The following is a 15,838-nucleotide window of genomic DNA, read 5'->3' as shown; positions in this document are numbered from 1 at the left end:
TTTACAGTCAAACTATAGGATGTATAGTTTTCCATGTACAAAGCATTTTCAAGTACAAATAGATTTCATTTAATCTCTCAACCACTCTGAGAGAGAGGTGGTGGTATCTCTGATTCCGTATATGCAGGCAGGATTCGAACACAGTTTTATTCAAGGTGATGCTGCAATTGAGTTGCAGAATCAGAATTTGAACTCCAGTCTTCCAGCTCTAAAAGCCAGAACAACTTCTACTGACATGCAGTTTCTCTCCATGTACAAGAGGAAGAGGAGGATGTGGTAGCAGCTACTAATGACCAGGCACTGATTGTGTTCTAAGTGCCTTTGAATGCATTAATTCAGTTATTCCTATGAAACAACCCTATCACATAGGCACTTTTATCCCCATGTTACAGGCCTAGCGATTGAACAGCTTGCTCAGTATGATTGAGTAAGTGGCAGAATCCAGATGCAAACAAGGCAGTCTGACTCGGTAGCACATACTTTTCACTACTGTGCTAGACCAATAACTGCAATATACAGCAGACCATGATTGGTAACATAAGACATTTGATAGCAGAGTCTTACATGAGATCAAGAAAGAAAAAATATTATTTCTTGTTAAGGACATCAGGACATATTTCAGAGAAAGGGTGGTATTTGAGATTAACCATGAAAGATGGAAGCAACTCTGAGAGAGACAGAGATGAGGGAAGAACAATCCAGGCAGAGACAAAAACATGTGCAGAGATAAAGAGACAGAAAAGTAAATCATGTATTTGGAGATTATTGCATAGTTGAGTTTGTTTAGAGGTTGTTTGTTTAGAGGTTAGGGATCATGGATCCTAATGTGAACCCCTAAAATGATATGCTAAAATTGGTAGGTGCATTTTTTTTTTTTTTTGTGAGCCAGGTCTCAGTCTGTTGCCCAGGCTGGAGTGCAGTGGCATAATCACGGCTCACTGTAGCCTAGACCTTCTGGGCTCGAGTGATCCTCCCACCTCATTCCCCTGAGTAGCTGGGACAAAGATGCATGCCACCACACCCGGCTAATTTTTGTATTCTTTGTAGAGACATGGGTTTCACCATGTTGCCCAGGCTGGTCTCAAACTCTTAGACTCAAGCCATCTGCCAGCCTCGGCCTCCCAAAGTGCTGGGATTACAGGTGTGAGCCATCACACCCTGCTGGGATGTGTACTTTTTTTTATAGAGCTGTCATCAAATTCTCAAGGGAGGATGTGACTCAAAAGAGAGTCACCAGCTTGGGAGTAGATAGAAATATGACTGGTTAGTAGTCCGGGGACCTAATATGGAAGGTCTCTTATAACAGTCTGCAGTTTATACTTGATACATGTATTTTTTTTTTTATTTGGAAGTGTCATAATTAGAGCCTTGTTTTTGGAAGATATATCTGATATTGTGTGGATATGTTAGACTAGAGGTAGGAAAGACATTTGAGAAACTTGATCCAGGTGAAAATTCATGTTAAGGTGTAAAGGGAATCAGGAATCTATAGACAGAAATGGAGAGAGACTCATCAGGACTTAGGAACCAGTTTCTATGGGAGGCAGCAAGCATGGGAGAATGGAAGGGTGCTAACTTACTGGGCACCACTTTTGTGTCAGTGTTTGCTAAATACTTCATAGAAAACTGTGGTCCATAAAACTTCATTTTCTGTGCAGATCAATTCAGAAAATCAATATAGCTGTGTTTACAGTATTTGAGCAAGTTTCAAGTGGTGCATATCTTGTGCATTGGCTGTCCCACACCTTCCCGAAGTTCCGTGATTTTCTAGAAGGACTCACAGTCTTCAATAGCAGATTATACTTATGAATAAGATTTATTACAGCAAAGGATACAAAGCAAAAAGAAAAAGTGGGGAAAAGATAAGCATCTACAGTGGAGTCCAGAGAAGTCATGCTTGGACTTCCTAGTACTTTCTCTTAGGAAACCACACAGGGCATGTTTTCTTTTTAGCAGTGAACTACAGGGACATGTGTGGAATGTCTCTGCCCAGGGAAACCCATTCTGGTGCTTCCAGGGGATTTAGCAGGCTGGTCATATAGGCACCACCTGCTAGCAACTGGCCACAGCAGCTGAAACTCAGGACCCTCAATAATGAAGCCAGGTGCGCATCATCAATGTTAATGTTTGTGCAAGCAGCCCTGAGAAACCTAATCTGGCATAGTTCATTGCTCTGGTATATATAACAAAGTCATTAATCATTCATATAAAGAACACTCCAGGGGCCACCTTCTCAGAGGTTGGGCAAGGATCAATCATGGTTCTCTCAGAGACTTACAAAGAATAAGCAAGCAGATCTGCTCTGTTGTCTCTTTGCTGATACCAATGGTGATGTGTTCTATGTCATTCTTGAGATTGGACCATATACTTACACAAGATTTTTAAATTCTACTTTATAGAACTCAGTTAATTGCATAGAAATGAATAAGAAAGTTCTTGCTTTCAAGAAGTTCACAGTCATAATACAGTGTGATAAATGTAATAAAGAAGCAAATTAATAGTGTTAGTATGGACAGGGCAGTGATTAAGTGTCAGGAACTCTTTGGTAAGCGTCTTTGGAGGAAATGCCATCTAAATGGGTAAAATCTGCTATGTTAGGATTTACTTAACATATTTACTACACACATAAGTGAGTTTTCTAAACCAGTTTCATATAAAGCAATTATTTATTCATTTATTCCACAAATATTAAGTGCTTGTTCTAGACACTGCTAGGTTTTGGGGATACCGTAGGGAGCAAGACAAAATTCGTGTTTTTATGGGAGCTTTAAGTAAGTAGAAGACACAAGATATTCTTCACTTTTGTGAAAGCACTAAAATGATTTCTAGTTGTTTATTAGTAGTGGTAGTCATGAATTTTTCATGAAAATTACTGGATTAAAATAATCAAGGGGAAAAGAAAATCTAGCTTTATTTCCTTATCATACAGTGAAAATATCTCAAGAAAGGTCAAATGTATTAAGTTATCCTTGTCAAAACATTTTTTTGAAGGTAAGATCAGCTTTTTGTTCATATGTATGTCATCACTAATCACTGTACTTTTCCTTCAGTAGCAGATGGTGAGCTATATATGTTTGGAGAACCTGAGAATGGGAAGTTAGGTCTTCCTAATCAGCTCCTGAGCAATCACAGAACACCCCAGCTGGTGTCTGAAATTCCTGAGAAGGTGATCCAAGTAGCTTGTGGCGGAGAGCACACTGTGGTTCTCACAGGTATGGATGGAGTCCACTGTTCTGTTCCCTGCTTTCTGTGGAGACTAATGAAATTTTTTTAGTGTTCATTTTTTTTTATTGTGGTAAGAATACTTGCTATAAGAACTACCTTCTTAATAGATTTTTAAGTGTATAATACAGTATTTTTATATGTAGGCACCACTATTGTACAGCAGATGTCTGAAACTTATCTTGAATAACTGAAACTTCATGCCCACTGTACAGTAACTCGTCTTTCCCGCCTCCCCTCAGCTCCTGGCAACCACCATTCTGTTCTTAGCCTCTATGAGTTTGACTCTTAGACACCTCGTGTCAGGTGGCTTTGCATCTCTTTCCATTAAGATTCTCACTTTTGGGGCCTGGTGCAATGGCTGACACCTGTAATCCTAGCATCTTGGGAGGCCAAGGCAAGCAGATCTCTTCAGCCCAGGAGTTTGAGACCAGCCTGAGCAACATGGTGAAACCCCAACTTTACTAAAATTAGCCAGGTGTGGTCTCAGCTAGACCTTGTCTCCAAAAAAAAAAAAAAAAAAAAAAAAAAAAAACCCAAAAAGATTCTCACCCTTTATTTCTATACTTAATATATATTTCTGGTCTATGAAATAATTTTTTTAAGTAGAAAAAAATGAATTCTGCTAATGTAATTTATATTTTCATGACTTTAACTTTTTTTTTTTTTTTTTGAGACGGATTTCACTCTTGTCATCTAGGCTGAAGTGCAACGGCCCGATCTCAGCTCACTGCAGCCTCTGCTTCCTGAGTTCAAGCAATTCTCCCGCCTCAGCCTCCTGAGTAGCTGGGATTACAGGTGCCCACTACCATGCCCGGCTAATTTTTGTATTTTTAGTAGAGAGGGGGTTTTGCCATGTTGGCAAGACTGCCTCGAACTCCTAACCTCAGGTGATTCACCCGCCTCAGCCTCCCAAAGTGTTGGGATTACAGGCTTGAGCCACCACATCTGGCCTGACCTTAACATTTTTAATGGCAACATATTCCATTATTTTTAGCTCATTTTCAGGGACAAACAATTTTTCTTATATATATGTTTTCTATATTTATCTAAAATCGACATTTTTCCTGAAATGCCTTCTTTTGGAGAAGCTTTTTGTTCAAACTATTTTCTACATGACATTGATAATTCTTTTTTTGTGATATTTACAGTGTATAACTTGGGAATTTCTTTGTAGTTGTATGTTCTGTTATAGTAATTTATTAAAAAGTGGTAAGGTTTTAAATTACAGATAATAAAATAAAGTTAGGACCTTAATAGTGATGTTACTTTTGGAATCTGAATTTCATATTTGTTATGACATGTCATTTCTCACAATTCTAATCATTGTATTGAAATATACTCACTACTTGCTAATATGTTTACTAAATTGATGCTTCCAAATTTTTTTTGACATTAGATTTATTTTAGATGAGTAATGTACATAATACAATTAGGTAGTGAATTATTATATTTTTTGCACAAAAATTAATAGTTTGTGAAGTCACCACTTAATCTTTAGTAGCCCAAAGTTAGAAATGTTGCAGATAAATTTTGAATAATATCCAATTCTAAGATGATATGCCTAATGTTGCCGGGTAAGTGAAGAATATTTTATCTTTATATTTTTCTCTCTGATGTTACTTTTCCTCAACTTCCTGTTCCAGCCCCAGTCATGGTTATTAAGCTTTAGTTACTAGATGGAATCTTTTCTAAGTTAGAAAAATTTTTTTTTCAAAACTTATACTCTAAATTTGGAAATAATTCTGAGGTTTAAGATTTTTTTTGAATTCCTGTTGAAAAAGTGAATTTTTATATAATTTCAAAAATGTCCTAAAAATTAAACTTTGAAATTAATTTGTAAACATTATCTGAAAATTCATTCTATAGACAGAAATGCAACTTGATGTGTTACATATTTTCTCTAGTTTATGCAAAGATTATAGAAAGAATGAATAGGTCATTCAGGGTTATTTTAACAGATACAGATGCTGATTGTGTAATAATAGTGTCTTCAGCCATTCATTATAAAATATTTTTCTATAAAGTGAGCAACAAGATAATCTATGATACTTTTAATGAAAGCTTAATTCTTACTTTTATATTCTTAATTTAAAATAAACACACTTAAGGATGATGTTTTCTTGTGGTTTTAAAGACATTTAGCTTTCTGTGGTCTTTGTTCTGAGCCTAAGTATAATCTTTCCAGAAACTGATTGCTCTCTCCAGATTTTTGCAAGCTTTGGGATCTCATACACCAGGAAAGTTTTTTAAATTATGAGATGCATCTATTTGACAGACCTGGAATAGTTATTGTTTGCCACTAAGATTTCCACTGCAGATGCAAGAAAGAAGTGTCCTTGCGTTTCCTGTCTGATTGTGGCAGCCAACATTGAATGGGGGAATACAGGAGAAAAACTTGGCAATACAGGGAAAAAAACATGAAGAGAGAATTTTTACAGTTCATAAAATAATTTTGTAAACAGTGAAGAGCTTGTGTTACAATCCAGAGAATAACCTAAAATTTGAGTTTAAAAAATTATGAGAACCAATAGATGGTTGTCAGCTTCTGATTCACATTTGCCTAAATATGGGCATTGAAAAAAATGACTGTTTGCACTATCATATCATAAAATAAGGAATATTTTCAAAATAGAAAGCTCTTAATTGTATAATAAAGGACACCTCCTTCAACTGTATAAATGTATCTGTATGGAAATTTCACTACTTTGCCTGTTTTTCACATTTCTCCATGGACCTGTGCAAGCTTTATTATGAGCCAGCCCTGGTGAGGAACCTGATTCTGGAACACAGTATAGGCAGAATATTAAAAATATTTAGTCCTAGGTGATGAAGAAATGGACCTGAAGAGTATATTGATCATCAGTGTGACTAAATACTAAACTGGATTGCTAAGAGAGTTATGGAACATTTTGTAAGACCTTAAGGAAAGAATAGCTAATCACCTGTTCCAATTTCTTTCACTAAAGAAAAGCACTTGGATTAGATTATTCTATGAAGGGCCTTCCCAGCCTTGTTTTTCTATATGTCTATAACTCTTACCTTAAAATCTATTAGAGGATCATTCATTAAACTATTTTTAAAACAATTTAGTTCATATCTGATGAATTTATTTCAAATATAATATTTGCACATGACCACGATAGTTTAGAAAATAAAACTGGTTGTAGTGATAGGGTGATTATAGTTTCGCCTTGGGATCAGGGAAACCATGGACCACTGTGGAAAAAGTCTGAGGCTGGAACTTGGTACAGACTAAGTGAGGCAGAGTGATATTTGTAATTTTGTAAGTCATCCACAGCAGTTACCAACAGATAAGAAAGGCCAGTTGTAAGATGGGGTTCACAATGAAGTCTGGGTCCTAAGGCAAATGAGAATTTATCTTAACTTCTAAGATTATGTTTGGATAAACTTAAGTGTTCTACAGGTTAACAAATTATTCGTTCTGAAATCAAATATATTCTGTGAAATTACAGTAATATTGATCTGAAGCTAACTGATCAAATCTGTTTTCCTAATGTAATATTACTTATTAACATTAAATTATGTTGTTAAGTGTCACAAAGGTGATATGGCCAAAAATTCTATTGGTTGTTAAATATAATGTCCTTAAATAAGAGCACCTTAGATCATTTTTATAAAATAGAAACTACTGTCATCACTAATATCCAAGCACCTGAATGGGAACCTACCAGGATACGGAACAAAACTTTTGTAACATGATTCAGACTGCCTAAACAGCCTCATTTCACAGGCTAATTGAAGTCAAACAGCCTAAGAAATGTAGAGTAATTGTTGGTTAGCTAGAGATAGATAGTTGTTTTAATTTACCCAGTATTCTACTGTTAAGCTGAACATTTAGAACTGGAAATATGCCATGTGATTATTAATTAAACTAAGATGGTTTTTTAATATTAAAATAAAGATCTGTTTTGCCATTGCCTCAATATGGCTTCATATCCTTAATACAGCATATTTTCTTTAAGGAGTAATATCTATTTGTCTTATTTATGAAGCAAACATTTTTATTAGAAAAAATTGTAAAACCACATGGCCATAGACAGTTAGGTTTTCATTTGTAACCCCTATTGACAGAATGAGTTGATTAGATACTTTTTAGAAAAATGTTCTTTACAACAGAATGTCATATTATGTTTTCAAATCTGCCTGAATGTTTTCTCTTTTAATCCTGTCAGCAACTCTATTAGATAGGGATTATAACATCAGAGAATCTAAGTAACTCACCTGCTTGCCACAGCTAGTAATAATGAAGGTTTGGGTTCTGGCATGAATACCAAGCGCTTACCCTTCCTCCTGTAATAGGAGAAACTCAATGTACTAAACTCAGTGTACTAAGGAGAAGTGACTAATGTAATCGACACTGCACGTCCTAATGCAGCAGCGAGGAGCATGTCTCTAAAAGGACCCTTTCATCACCACTCTTGTATCCTGTTTTTGTACTTTTTCATTTCTAGAAAACATATGACATAATATTTAATGAGTTACTGGAAGTCCTTTGGAATCACTTCAAAATATCAATATAAAGAAAAGCTTTTCCCCTCCTATTATAGTTGCATTTCCTAGTAAAGAAGCTTTACTTGTGAATAAATGCAGCATATGTACTATCAGTTTTAATTCTCAAGACAATTCTCTGAAATTGGGTTTTATAAAATAGATTATTAAACTACTTGAATTTTGTTTTATTTTATTTTTGAGATGGAGTCTTGCTCCGTTGCCCAGGCTGGAGTGCAGTGGCGTGATCTCGGGTCACTGCAACCTCCCCCTCCAGGGTTCAAGCGATTCTCCTGCCTCAGCCTCCCTAGTAGCTGGGATTACAGGTGTACACCACCACGCCCGGCTAATTTTTGTATTTTTAGTAGAGACGGTTTCACCACATTGGCCAGACTCTTCTCCAACTCCTGACCTTAGGTGATGCGTAAACTACTTTTAAAAGGAAGAAGTTTTTCTGTAGGAGACACTCTTCACTTTTTATTTGACATAGTGAATTAGCTTAATGACAGTTGGTACTTTCTTTTTTATTTTTTGAGGTGGAATGTCGCTCTATCACCCAGGCTGGAGTGCAGTGGTGCAATCTTGGCTCACTGCAACCTCTGCCTCCTGGGTTCAAGCGATTCTTCTGCCTCAGCCTCCCGATGTAGCTGGAATTACAGATGCGTGCCATCATGCCCAACTAATTTTTGTAATTTTAGTAGAGATGGGGTTTCACCATGATGGCCAGGCCAGTCTCAAGCCTGGCCTCAAGCAATCCACCCGCCTTGGCCTCCCAAGGTGCTGGGATTATAGGCGTGAGCTACCGGCCGATAGTTGGTACTTTTTGAGCCCATGTAATTATGGGGACGTTTCAGGTAGTTCCCTGACTTATGTGCCTTGTATCATACCTGTTACTTACCTAACTTTTATGTTTATGTATAAAAGATAAAATCATACCCATGTCATAATTTTTATAATTATGTACCTTTTCATTTTTCTCTTCCTTCATCATTGAAAGATTTATACTTCAATGTTAAGTATTCTTAAATGGGTTTTTTTTCCCCCAGAGGCACTTAACCTTCACTATAAAAGGTTGAATGTCACAATTTTTCCAGATATGATGGTACCAGTGTCTGCTTCCATAATGATTCTCTTGTATTTGCCCCTTTCGTTTCAGAGAATGCTGTGTATACCTTTGGCCTGGGACAGTTTGGTCAGCTGGGTCTTGGCACTTTTCTTTTTGAAACTTCAGAACCCAAAGTCATTGAGAATATTAGGGATCATACAATAAGTTATATTTCTTGTGGAGAAAATCACACAGCTTTGATAACAGATATGGATTAGAATTTCTGTTATGTATTTATAGAACGGGGTGTATTTTATTATAAAATAAATTATATCTGGAATGAATGTATCTAACTTAAGTAAAGGAATTCATGACTGAGAAAAATGGAATTCCATGTTTACTATTCCAAAGTATAAAGTCGTGAGCTCCTTTTTATTATTTTAATTCAATTTAGAATACATGTAAATGATCCCAAGATTTAGAACCTCACAATAGCCTGCTGATGTCAGAAGTTAGACCATAGTATTATTCTTTGGCAGAAAACAGGAATCTTTTTGAAATTATATCAGTTTGAAGGCTCTTAACTCTGCTCAGGCCAAAAGGAAAAAATCCCACAAGCAGAAACTTATTTTAAAACATTCTTCCTATTCAGTCTGACAGAGCTGCATTCAGGCCGAGTCGATTCTCATGTTTTTGCCATCTGGAGGCGTTTTCAGGAATGACTCCTTTCCTTCTCTTTCTACAGTGTTAGAGAGAAAGGCCCCTCAGAGACCAATAAGTGGATACCTTCTTCCACAATGTGGTATCTCCTTCATGCAGGGAAATGTTCCTTTGAGCCCACTTCTCAGCCTCAAAACTATGTGCTGCTAATAATGTAGGACTCAGTAAAGATTCTCCCCTAAATGATTCAGTCACATATATGTAGGTAATGGATATAGTCCTCAGTTTTCAATGCTTTGTAACAAAAGGGTGTATAATTTACTATTTCTGTCTAAAAATGGAGTGAATCATCGGAAAGTCAGAAATCATCTAGTATATTGACATAATCCATGTACTAGCATTTCTACTTTTTTCCCTTCTTTCTGAAAAGCTCCCACTATGAAAAAGCTCCTGAAAAAGGTACTACTCTTCTAATGGTGTCTGGCTAGGGAAACTAGGAATCAGCAAATGCAAGATACACTGTTCCTTCTTCCCCAGAGAACCTTTCAGAGAGGATGACCTGCCCATTATCAAGTATCAATGCTCTTGAGAACATATCATGAAATAGCATTATATAGAATATGAAAAGTATTATTCGTTCGTCATCTACTAAGAGTTGTTGATGTGTATCCCTTAACTATAGGGTCCTAGTGTCACTTTCTCTGTCCTTACTGTCATTTTTCATCAACTCTAAACTGCCACTGATAGTAAATACATAGTTTTTAATCTGTCATCTAACATACAATTTGATTATTTAGTTAAATTTTCATAGTACCTTTACTCCTGATAAAAAGAGTTATAGCACAAATCATTGAACATTAACTTTGTTTGCCTTTTTGTTCATCAGTCGTCCCTAAAGAGCAAGTGGTGTGGAATTTTTTTTTTTTCATCTAGTACTAATGAGAAGTACGTAGTGAGTTATCTGCAAGGCCTTGCCAGTTCCCCATTATAGCCAGTGGCTCATATTTTTAAAAGCTCTCTGAAGTTGGAAGTGCCATCAGGCAGCTTGGATCAGGGTTTGTTTTTTTCAGGCAAAAGACAATCAAATTTAAAAGGCAAACCTTAAAAAGACATTTGGGTAAAGAAATCAGGTTGAAAAGAAGGAGGAAGGAAGGGATAAAGACGATAAGGAGTATATATAAAAGAAGGACATAAATACTTAATAGTAAGAATTATAAGAGTCTACAGCCTGGTCAACATGGTGAAACCCCATCTGTACTAAAAAAAAATACAAAAATTAGCTGGCGTGGCAGCGCGTGCCTGTAATCCCAGCTATTGAAGCTGAGACAGGAGAATCACTTGAACCCAGGAGGCAGAGGTTGCAGTGAGCCGAGATCGCGCCACTGTACTCCAACCTGGGTAACAGAGCGAGACTCCATCTCAAAAAATAAATAAAGAGTCCAAACACTGAATATCACTTATTTACATATTTACAGGGAATCTACTTATTTTTGTAAATTTATTTTTATACTTGCCACCTTACTGAATTATATTATTATTTCTAATGATCTTTCAGTCAGTTCTCTTGGATTTGCTTAGTATGCAGTCACTTTGCCATCTTAAATCAGAGGTCCCCAAAGGTGACCCAATTGTTTCCCAGCTTAAAACCATTCATTTTCCTTCTTAATGTCCTTAAGATGAAAGTTCAAAAATTCTTCATCTGAACTAATAGGACACTCCCTTTTCACCTCTTCAGACTCATCTCCTACCACTCTGGTGCTCCAGGCGTGTTAGTTGCCTTTCAGTTTCTTGCCCAAGCCACATTTGCTCTTGATTCAGAGGCTTTCTATGTACTGCTGACTGCCTGAAGATTTTTTGCTGCCTTCTTCGTGCCGCTAAACCCTACTCATCCTTTAGGTTTCCCTTTGAAAGCCTTCCCTAATCCTCAGACTAGAGGAAAATTCCCCTCCTTTGTACCATATTAACGCTCCCCCCCCTTACTTCTGCTTCCCTGGCACTTACCCCAGTTGAGATGGAGGGTATGAAGGAGCGGCTTGAAGAAAGGAGTGTGAAGGTTCGTAATAGCTGCTATGTCAGTAAGCAAAAGGGCTAACTGGTGAGAAGTGACAAGATTACTCATCATCGTTGTGGGCCCAGTTTCAGAGGGGACCCAAGTTTTGGTATAGGAATTAGTTAGCATTGTTCACTTATGGCATTTACTTCAACAGTATTCCACAGCCCAGGAGCCAGATTAGTTACGCTAAGCTAGTTGTAGAGATTTTATGTACATCCCACTCCCCAAGTCACATGACAACGTTTGGAGACAGTTTTTAATGGTCATGGCTGTAGAGTGGAGTTGTCCTACTGGCATTTAGTGGGTAGAGGCCAAGGATGCTGCTGAACATCCTACAGTGCACAGGACAGACCCACACGACCATGAATTATCTGGCCCCAAATGTCAATAATGCCAAAGTTGAGAAACTCTGATCTATCAATGACCTCAGGAAAAAGGAAAATAAGACTGTTGGGATGTAGGGACCAGAATACAAGCATCTCCTTCTCCTTCTCTTGGAATATATGATGTGTATCTCAGGCTCTCATGCTGTATTGCTGCTGCTCCACACACTGCCTTGCATGACAGATCATCAGCTTCACAAACCGCCAAGGTTAATTGATTTATTCTCAGAATATTTATTGCCTGATGTTACATGAAGAACCACAGAGACCGTAGAGAGTGTGGAAAGATCAATAGAGTAAATTCAATGCAGAATTTGAGGGGGATAATTAGAATTGCAGTATGAGTTAACATATTTATCTGTTTACAAGTAGATCCATACAAGTAACACTTTTATAATTCTCTTCATTATTTTTGCATTTTAGATATCGGCCTTATGTATACTTTTGGAGTTGGTCGCCACGGAAAATTAGGCCTTGGACTGGAGAATTTTACCAATCACTTCATTCCTACTTTGTGCTCTAATTTTTTGAGGTTTATAGTTAAATTGGTAAGGCTATCACATTTCCCTGTTTATATTTTCATGTTACTGTATTTGAATCTTTCAGTATTTCATAGAAAATAAGTACTTTTATGTTTGTATGGAAGAGTATCATAGATATATCTAATAAATATACTTGTTTCCTAGAAGCCAAATGTCAGACATTATGCCAGTCAGAAAATGTGTTGCTCCTAATTGTCCTCCTTTAACATCTTCCTTTTTGCTGAAATCTTGACTGTTCTGCTTCGTTCTCATATATCTGTTGAAAGCTGGGACTGTGCCATGCCTGCAAACTTGGTATCTTGTGTAGCACCCAGCAGAGTACCTTGCTCACAGTAGTCTTTAGTAAATATTTGCTGAATTAAATGTTAGACTCTCAAATCCTGCTCAGCAGAAAGTCTGATAATAAACAAAGAGTTTTGGTGGGACACGGTGGCTCACTCCTGTAATCCCAGCACTTTGGGAGGCCAAGGCGGGCGGATCACCTGAGATCAGGAATTTAAGAACAGCTTGGCCAACATGGTGAAACCCCATCTCTACTAAAAATACAAAAATTAGCCAGGTGTGGTGGCACACGCCTGTAATCCCAGCTACTCGGGAGGCTGAGGCATGAGAATTGCTTGAACCCAGAAGGTGGAGGTTGCAGTGAGCTGAGGTCGTGTCACTGCACTCCAGACCAGGTGACAGTGAGACCCTGTCTCAAAAAAAAATAAAAAGTAAAGAGTTTTGAAGATACGGTTTTTGGGCTAAATTTTCATAGGTTAAGGATGTATTATTTCAGTGTCACATCACCATCATGCATCATACCTGTATTGTTTCTTAATATTTTTGCCAGTTAAGTTTTGACTTTTTAAAATTCTGTTGACTTGATGATAATATTGAAATTTGTCCTCCAAAGACTCAGTGTCTCATAATATGGACCACTTTCATTTATTGATTTGATAGTCATTTAATGAAAGCCTACTATGGGTAAGATAGTGTGCTAAGTATAAGAAATACAAAGTACTGGTCAGGTGCGCTGGCTCACGCCTGTAATCCTAGCACTTTGGGAGGCCGAGGCGGGCAGATCACCTGAGGTCAGGAGTTCAAGACCAGCCTGGCTAACATGGCGAAACCCCGTCTCTACTAAAAATACAAAAATTAGCTGGGCATAGTGGCAGGCACCTCTAATCCCAGCTTCTTGGGATCCTGAGGCAAAATAATTGCTTGAATCCGGGAGTCAGAGGTTGCAGTGAGCCGAGATTGTGCCATTGCACTCCAGCCTGGGCGACAACAGTAAAACTCCATCTCAAAAAAAAAAAAAAAACAGAAAGAAAAAAAGAAATACAAAGTACTGTATACAGTGATGAATGAAATAACCACGTCCTCGTTCATTGAGGACTTATTCATTATAGTCTTACAATTTTTAAAAGGGATATACAAAAATATATATAAATGTTAAAATTTAAAGTATTATGAAGGAAAAATAGAACATTATAAAGTATCTAGAACCTATGTACAGAAAATACTGCACTATGGGGTTTTTAAGCATTTTTCTTGAAAATGACTTATTTCTCAAAATTCTTTGAATGCTGATTTCATTTTTTATTGTTCCGTCATCATGCATACTTGCATTTATTTTCCTCTAAGGATTTACTTTTAAGCATTAAACTTAGAAAATGTTCATATAAAGAGGGCTTAGAGACATAATTAGCCCAAGAGACTGATTTATACTTAAAAAAAAAAAAATTCTTCCAGTAGAACTTCTCTGAGCAATTTTTCACGTTTTTAATGTTTCTCCCAGATTAAAATAACATTTTCTAACTGTAAGGAGAAATGTAATCTGCCAAGTATTTTTTCTCTATATTATTTTAAATTGAAAGTTAAATGGTGGATTAAACTTGTTCTAATTTTCAATCACAGTGTTTAAAGAATATGTATGGTAATTATGTACTTTTTTTTTTTTTTTTTTTTTTTTTTGAGATGGAGTCTTGCTCTGTCACCCAGGCTGGAGTGCAGTGGTGCAATCTTGGCTCACTGCAACCTCCGCCTCCTGGGTTCACACCATTCTCCTGCCTCAGCTTCCCAGGTAGCTGGGACTACAGGCGCCCGCCACCACACCCGGCTAATTTTTTGTATTTTTAATAGAGACGGAGTTTCACCGTGTTAGCCAGGATGGTCTCGATCTCCTGACCTCATGATCTGTCCACCTTGGCCTCCCAAAGTGCTGGGATTACAGGTGTGAGCCACCACACCCGGCCAATTGTGTACTTATTTTATACATATTGTGTACACATTCTCGTTGTGCACACACATACATATAGACAGATTCACCAAGTCAGTCTGTCTAGGAAGCCTATCACTAAGTAAATGTCTTACAGCTGATAACTGTTAAAAACTCATTTGTGTTTGAAGCCAATGTTGATTCGTTTTTCTGTGGATTTATGCTGCAGGTTGCTTGTGGTGGATGTCACATGGTAGTTTTTGCTGCTCCTCATCGTGGTGTGGCAAAAGAAATTGAATTCGATGAAATAAGTGATACTTGCTTATCTGTGGCGACTTTTCTGCCGTATGGCAGTTTAACCTCAGGAAATGTACTGCAGAGAACTCTATCAGCACGTATGCGGCGAAGAGAGAGGGTACAGTGGTGGCCTATTCTGTATAATAGTATTATCTAGCACTGCAAAGAAAACTAGAAGAAAAAAATCTGTTTTCTTTTTAAATCAAAGGGTCTTCTCAGATAAATTTGCTAAATAAAATTATTAGAGTTAAGTGCTTACAGACTTCTAGAGTTAATTCAGAAAAATTCAGAAAAGCTTAATGCTTTTTTTAAAGACACAAACTGAAAAATTTAAATTATAGAAAACCTTTGCATATAGACAATGGTGCTATAAAAGCATCCTTTTATAGTCCTATTTTATCACCTCACATTGAATGCTGAATTGTTTTTTCAACTGCATGTGGCTTGAATTTCACCTTGTTATATGCTTTTTTTTTATTATGGTAGTAAAAATACAACAAATGTACCCACTTAACAGATTTTTAAGTGTACAATACAGTATCGTTGACTATAGGTACAATGTTACGTTGTTCAGAACTCTGTAGGACTTATATAATGCTACATTCTTTTGTCTTTCAGTTAAGCCTCATGAGCAGTGGAAGATTGTACACTATAAACAATGAAATGGGAAAACAGAGGAATAAGGACTTCAATTAGAGAGAGGAAATATTCCCTCTTAATTAAATTTAGAGATTTTTCTTCTGTGTTTTAAAATTATTGTTCCAATGACATATATATATGTGTGTGTGTGTTTTGTTTTTTGGGGTTTTTTTGTTTTGTTTTTTGTTTTTTTTGAGACAGAATCTCACTCTGTTGTCCAGGCTGGGGTGCACTAGCGCAATCTTGGCTCACTGAAACCTCCACCTCCTGGGTTCAAGCAATTCT

General features: G+C 37.0%; 1 protein-coding gene across 1 annotated transcript in view; it reads left to right on the top strand.

The window, feature by feature from the left end:
* The window catches only part of LOC139356367 (X-linked retinitis pigmentosa GTPase regulator-like), a 46,865-nt gene that overhangs the window by 13,970 nt on the left and 17,057 nt on the right, over positions 1 to 15,838 (top strand). Inside the window, 4 exon segments of the mRNA XM_071070189.1 lie at positions 3,054 to 3,212; positions 8,891 to 9,064; positions 12,299 to 12,423; positions 14,847 to 15,032. Coding sequence (XP_070926290.1) covers positions 3,054 to 3,212; positions 8,891 to 9,064; positions 12,299 to 12,423; positions 14,847 to 15,032 — 644 coding nt within the window.

The sequence above is a fragment of the Macaca nemestrina genome, chromosome 9 (assembly GCF_043159975.1).
Source record: "Macaca nemestrina isolate mMacNem1 chromosome 9, mMacNem.hap1, whole genome shotgun sequence".
Taxonomy (NCBI): domain Eukaryota; kingdom Metazoa; phylum Chordata; class Mammalia; order Primates; family Cercopithecidae; genus Macaca; species Macaca nemestrina.
Note: the sequence above shows the minus strand (reverse complement) of the source record. Positions and strands in the feature narration are given on the sequence as shown.